The sequence below is a fragment of the Colobus angolensis genome, unplaced genomic scaffold (genome assembly GCF_000951035.1).
Source record: "Colobus angolensis palliatus isolate OR3802 unplaced genomic scaffold, Cang.pa_1.0 Scaffold165, whole genome shotgun sequence".
In the NCBI taxonomy this organism is placed as follows: Eukaryota; Metazoa; Chordata; class Mammalia; order Primates; family Cercopithecidae; genus Colobus; species Colobus angolensis.
The window spans coordinates 1,703,126-1,710,145 of record NW_012114766.1 but is presented as its reverse complement, the minus strand read 5'-3'; the positions used below and the strand labels follow the sequence as shown (position 1 = coordinate 1,710,145).

General features: G+C 49.7%; 1 protein-coding gene across 1 annotated transcript in view; it reads right to left on the bottom strand.

Moving 5' to 3' along the window:
* Positions 1-3,151: 3,151 nt before the first annotated feature.
* ARHGEF10 (Rho guanine nucleotide exchange factor (GEF) 10) overlaps positions 3,152-7,020 on the bottom strand; it is a 135,156-nt gene continuing 131,287 nt past the window's right edge. The window contains exons 31-32 of the mRNA XM_011937549.1: positions 3,515-5,098; positions 3,152-3,452 (exon numbers count right to left, since the gene is read on the bottom strand). Of these exons, the coding sequence (XP_011792939.1) occupies positions 4,584-5,098 (515 nt within the window). The 3' untranslated portion in view covers positions 3,152-3,452; positions 3,515-4,583. The remainder of the gene's footprint in view (positions 3,453-3,514; positions 5,099-7,020) is intronic.

The following is a 7,020-nucleotide window of genomic DNA, read 5'->3' as shown; positions in this document are numbered from 1 at the left end:
AGTGTGATGGTCTCTGGGAGGGGATGAGGTCACCAGGGTGGGGCCCTCACGATGAGATCGTGTCTTTGTAAGAGAACTTGCTTCCCTCCCACCATGGGAGGACACGGTGAGAAGCTGGCTGGCTGCAGGCCAGGAAGGGGCCCTTGCCACACCCAGCCATGCGGGCACCTGGATCTGACTTAGCCTCCAGCACAGGGAGAAATCAACATGGTGAGGCTGCCCAGTCTATGGTGGTTTGTTCTGCAGCCTGCGCTGAGACAGTGGCCTCTGTGTGGATCCTGGTGCCCAATTTTGACTGGGCCTAGGACCACCCACGCTCCATTTTTCAATGGGAGATAACAGAGCCTGGCTCTGCAGCTCTGTGGGCCGTGCTGCTACAGCAACGTCTCAGCACAGTCCCATCCGTGTCGTCATGAGGCCGGGAAGGCGCCTGTGCCGCAGAAGTGGCTGAGCAGGCTTGTCCTTCTCTTGGCCCCCTTCAAAACTGCCGGCCCCAGAGGCTCCCCAGAAATGAGTCGGAGCAGTCTTCCCATGTGTAGGGCATGCTGGGTCCAAAATCCAGAGGCCCCCCAGTCACTGCTCCCCAGAATGGCAAGGAGCATGGGACGTGGTTTGCCCACACCTCATAGGGTGTGTCAGGGCGTGCACAGATGCTGAAACCCCAGAAGCTTCAGTGATGTGGCAGGCCTGCGATATCTCCCAGCCTCAGGCAGACACCTGCCTTCCTTGGTCACCCGGCTTCTCCCAGGTCCAGGCAGCATGAGATCATCGACACAGTAGTGACCTTGTCGCCTTACAGTAAAGCCGGGGTTCAGAGCACAGTGAGCACGGCAGGAAATGTACTGCAGTCCTCGCCAAGCCAAGGCAAGCTGTCTTCGCTTCATGGATAGGGTGTGCAGAAGAGTGCAGTTGCTGAATCGGCAGCTGTGCTGATCTGTTCCGGTAAAGATGCTATTTGTCACCGCAGCTGTGACTGGAGAGACCACCTGGTCATGCTGTAGGACCTCACCACTGCCTTCCGCCACAGCCTGGGGTCTGCAGTGCCCAGTTCCATGAATTACACGGGAATGGGTGGGCACTGAAATTTTGCCATCCTTTGAGCCTCTGATGGCGGCTCTGATCTCTGCAATTCCTCCAGGGAGGCAGGATGGATTTACCCATTTGGTAGGAATGGGGAGAGGTGTTCAGAGTCTTCCAATGGATGGTTCCTAATTCAGTGGCTCTGACTTTACAGGTTAAGGAACTAGTGATGGTTTCTGCCAGCTGCCAGCTCTGTCAATTCCAATTATACACCTGGCCCTTGTGAGACGGACACGGGCCAAACTCCACATGCCACGTGGCTTTCATAAGACCCCTCTACAGCCCAAGGGGCTGCTCTGCTTCTCTGCTTGGTGGCGACTCAGAGCCTGGACAGTTTCCGAGGTCGACTCTTTCCCATTACCACTGCGGTCTTCCCAGCACATGGATGCAGGTCCCTTTGGGGAAGCATGGACCACATATGCTTGCAGTCTATGTCTGGGGTCTTTCCTCAGGTGAGCCTGACTCCCCCTTCAGTCGATGAGCTCCGAGCCTGTGAGCTGACTCAGGTGTGGGACTTGGACCGTGACCTGCGGGTTTTCGTTCATTGCTGAGCAATGTCTCTTGGTGCGATCCTGTCTCCGTTCAGGCTGCTGTGATGAAATACCAAGCCTGGCCACGCCCCGGGGCAAGACAGGGGCCCCATCAGGAGGTGACATCATGGTGCCAGCCAAGCTCCCTGTTTATCAAGTTACTGAGGGGCTGCCCAGCAGATGGGGGCCCGGAAGCTGGCGCAGATGCAGCCATTTGGCCCTGGGCTCCCACGTGTCCTGCTGTCACTGGGTTAATCCCTGTCCAGGAAGAGCCCAGGGCTCTGCAGAGGAGAGGGGGAATAAACGGACAGCAGCAACCCCAAAGGGATGCTTCTTCTCTCTTGTCCCATCCCCAGGGCCTAAGACAGAGCTTGGCCTCACCTCTGACACTCATCAGGTGCTCAGTAGAAGCTTGTTGCTTAGCGAATGCACTTGCCTCTATGCACGGCTTCCTTCATTGCTGATACGCTTGTTTTCCTCATTCACTGTGAGCCTGTGAAAGCGGAACCCATGTCCCGGCATAGCAGGAGTTCTCTGCAGCCCACGTTCTCCGACCTCTTCCTCCCCCACAGCCCTCCTGTGCCTGCCTCTCTCAGGATCTCTGGAAGTCTCTCTTCTCTAGGAGGGCAGTGGGAGGTAAGAAGTCAGTTACACAGACCCCACTCTGTCCATGTCCCACACCATCAATCGTGTGGAAAGATTTCTGTCCCAGCAAGTTAACTTTACACATTGAATTCATCTGTCCATGTAAGATGTTGGCCCTGGTCTCGTAAAACAACCATAATAGGAACATTTTACAGGAAATTCATTCTACTCATGACATAACTCAAAATGGAATGGCCAAGTACAGGCTGGGCATGACTGTGAAGTCAGAGTCATTGAATTAGGAACCATCAACTGGAAGGCTCCGAACCCTCCTCCCCATTTCTACCGAATTAGTAAATCCATCCTGCCTGCCTGGAGGAATCGCAGAGATCAGAGCCGCCATCAGAGGCTCGAAGGGTGGCGAAATTCTGCCCACCAATTCCTGGCTCACACCAGGAATCTCAGCACTTTGGGAGGCTGAGACAAGAGGACTGCTTGAGGTCAGGAGTTTGAGACTAGCCTGGACAACATAATGAGACCCCATCTCTATAAAATGTTAAAAAGAAAGAAGAGTTAGGTGTGGTGGTGTGCATCTGTAGTCCCAGCTACTCAGGAGACTGAGGTGGGAGAATCGCTTGAAACTGGGACGTTGAGACTGCAGTGATTGTGGGAGCCCAGGGGGTTATGGTGAGCCATGATCACACCACAGGACTGCAGCCTGTGCAACAGAGGGAGACTGTCTCTTAAAACAAACAAAGAACAAGTACATGAGTTGCTTGAAAGATTCCCAGTGCCTACTTCCAATTCAGAGCACTGTCCTCCACACAACTGGGTACGTTGCTGGGATTTAGAAGCAGCAAGTGGTGATGCAGCTAGGAATGTGCAGGCCAATCCCCCCAGCCCCCGAGTGTGATGCCCCTTTCCATCTGACACATAAAAGAGGCAACTCGTCCTACTGCATTTTAAAATAAAAATACTTTATTTATGAAGTCAGACAGCAGCTAACAGTTTGAGAAGCTTGGGAAGAAATCACTTTCACATGGGGGATATATGCAACCTAGAAAATATTTGGCTAAGTCATAAAATTAACATTTTTAGTCATCTGTAAAGTGCTGAGACATTTATTTCTGGTGACTGCCTGGGTTAGGATTTTTTTCTTGTTATCCGTCCAGTAAGTGAAACATTGAAATACATGTTGAGCAGGATGGAGCTCACTAAGTATGCACCTTGACAGGATGGTGTGCACTCATTATGCACCTTGACAGGATGGTGTGCACTCACTATGCACCTTGACATGATGGTGTGCACTCATCATGCACCTTGTCACGCGGGATTGGCTCTGCGACTGCGGAATAGAAATTGATGTGTTCTGCAGAGGAAGCGTCTGCACAACAGACAGGCTGGCCCAAGGTCACACTTCTTGGCCTGGGTCCCGCTCAGTGACAGCAGCCAACACGGCCTAGCACCAGGAGTCATTCGGAGCATGTGTGCTAAAGCAGACACAGCGTTCCAGGTCAAAGGGGCAAGAAGCTGCACCAAGGAACTAAGCAAGACTTCTCTGCCTATCTCCTCTAACACTAAAGCACACACATTTCTCATGTGGATAGTCACTCTATTGAAACGAGAAGGGAGGAATAATTTGCTGTTGATGCTTGAGTCCAAATGTTGAGCATTTTGGTTCAAAGCACACATTATTTGTGAAATGCTACAGATAATATATTGACTGAAACATTAACTGTTAATTTTTTTAATAGAAAAATGCAATATAAAAATATTACTTTGTTAAAATATACAGTACACGTATTATACCACTTTGGAAAACCCAGCTCACTTCTGAAAGCAAATCATGCTAACTGGACTGGTAGGTGTTACCTGGCTTTTAAAATTGTTAACAAATTTTATTCTGAAATTCAAAAATAGAGAATATAAATAAAAGTCGTGAATCTGAATCAGGTAAAATTATTTTAAGAATTGTTAATAAATGCCTGCACTACTGAATACACATATTTTCTCATAAATTCTTAGTCTGCGAATTCTGTAATATGATACGACAGGTCTGGCACTGATGAAGTTTAACATTTAGTATTTATATATGGACTACAGCAGTCAAAAAGAATGTGGTATTTTCCCAGAACTGCACTCAATTACTCGAAAATTGCATCAATCTTCTGCCTTCGTTAGAAGTGCTTGTAATTACTTCTGCTGTACGGAAGAGAAGGAAGGAATTGGCAGGAATGCCACCATGACGATATTGCACGTTTCTCCCCCAAATACTGTTTTTAATTTATTCCCAACCAGTGTAGACACAGCTTAATCACTCAGGCTGTAGGATTAGCTGAGAAGTCACCCTTGATTGCAAATTCTGACAGCAGGAGGCGGCCGTCCTGCTTATATATTCAGCAGAGGGATCTGCCAGACCATGACGGACGGCGCCAGCTCCTCCTGGTGGGGCTGCCGGGCCTTCCTGTGCACCCGCCGGTGGCCCTGCCCTCCACAGACCACCAGTGCCGAGCTGGCCTTGGCTTTCTTGGCCCGGCGTGCTTTGCTTCTCAGCGAGACAGGATCCTTCAGGAGGTCATAGATGGTGCTGTCCTCTGACCTGTGCTCTAGAGAGCTGGAGCCGTGAGACAAGCTCAGGGACCCGGACGAGGAGGACATGTCGCTTTTCTGAGTCATCGATCCCAGCGAATCTCCCAACCAGATGGCTGTGTCAGGGTCACCCTGGCTCAGGGACGAACCAGTTCCTTCACTCGGAAGTGCATCCTTCTGGTCTTCGTCCTGGGGCTCGGGGCCGGGAGCCAGGCTGTCCCCGGATTTATCCTTGTCTTTCTCATGCAGAGCCGTGGCCAGGATGATGAATTTGACAGGACCGTTGTGTGCATGGTAGGAGACCATGCCCCTTCCTGAAAAGGGAAACAGTTCAACAGCTGTCTTTTAAAATAGGCAAAATGTGAGAAAAGGAAGCAAAAAGTGCCTGGCTTAACCCCAATGCACTTCTCCCTGCCCAAATAACGAAACCTGTCACTTGCATACTTGAATCATAGGCTACAATGAAAATATCTGGATTATATTCTTCTGGGGTTTTACTTAATGTGAAGAAGGCTTTAAAAATGATTTTCTAAAATAGAAAGTTGTGCTTTCCTCAGCAGTAATTCAGTTCTAATACTCATACTGTACTTTTCAAAGTAATAAAATAGTCATTTTTCCATTCTGCATAAAATACCTTCTAACTTACCCTACGGAAATATCCCAAATTTTCCTAAGTCTTGATTAGAAATATTAACGCCTGAAATGTGTTGGTTTGGGAATGAAATAACTAAATTGCTGGCTGGCTGCCGGTTTTCATTACAAAAACGTTCTGGGGTTCAGAACAATTTAACTCTGTAGTTTGATTAAAATTAGGACTTTCAGTTTTCAGGTGATGTGATTCAAATTTTAAAGTCATCATCGTATCAGAAACACCTGTAGGTCCTCTTAATGCCACACAGAGTCCTGCAACCCCCACATTGATTCTGTAAGCATCACGTGGGCCTGGCGTGTCTTCTGGGTGCTTCGTGGGTGACATGACATATGGACAGGGGCACGTGTCCTTTCCCCCAGTGCTTTCAGTGTGAAACAGGCCCCAGCCCTTACCATCATCCTACTCTGGCCAAGGCAGATGACATCACTGAATCTTCCACCATGGTGAGAGTCCATTTCCCAAAGAGCAGAGTGGCAAAGTGAAGTCTGCAGGGAGCGGGAGCTGGGGGGACTGGGCAGGGACAGGGCCGCTCATCACCTGGTGAAGCGTGCACCTGTGTTCCCTGCACGCCAGCAGTGATGCTGCCCCGGGCATGCCCCCAGGAGGAGCTTCTGCAGAGTCAGCCACACAAATATTCAGAGGCTTGATGTGTAATGCAAATGGGTAGCACCTAGCTACCCATCCAGAGAAACACACTGAGTGCACCTCCTTTCATGAAACACCCAGCTATCCACCCAGAGAAACCCAGACAGTGAGGGCGTGCCTCCTTTCAGAAAGCACCTAGCTACCCGTCCAGAGAAACACGGTGACAGTGCACCTCCTTTCAGGATGCACCTGGCTATCCATTCAGAGGAACACAATGAGTGCACCTCCTTTCAGAGGCAGGCTGCAGGCAGGAAGAGGAAAGCACTGCAGCTGCGGCACCAGCAGGGACCGACCCCAGTAATGCTGAAAGAAAAAGCAACAGAGGCTGCGCGCACCATGGGACAGCTACAGAAAAGTGCAAAAACAGGAGAGGTGAAAAGAACCCTTTAAGATAGACATTGGTACAACTACAGAGGAGAACCAAAGGAATAACTGATGTAAAACTGAGCATCGTCATTTCCTAGGGTGTGAGCAGAGACAGCTGAGGCTGAGAAGGGGTGGCTGAGGCTCAATGTGTGAGTCACGGCCCCTTCTGAGCTGGGGACAGGCATGTGGCCTCTTCTCATTACCATGTAAACTGTGAAACTGTGTGTGATGCACAATTCTATGTATTTACAGGCTGAGTGTCCCTTATCTGAAATTCTTGGGACCACAAGTGTTTTGGATTTCTTTTTTTAATGTTGGAATATTTGCATTGCACTTGATGGTTCAGCATCCCCAAATCTGAAATCCAAAATCTGAATTCCTCCAATGAGCACTGCCTTTCAGCATCACGTCAACACAGAATCTGGAGCATCTGAGGCCAAGGCAGGCGAATCACCTGAGGTCAGGAGTTCGAGACCAGCCTGGCCAACATGATGAAACCCCATCTCTACTAAAAATACAAAAATTAGCTGGGTGTGGTGGCAGGTGGATCACGAGGTCAAAAGAACGAGACCA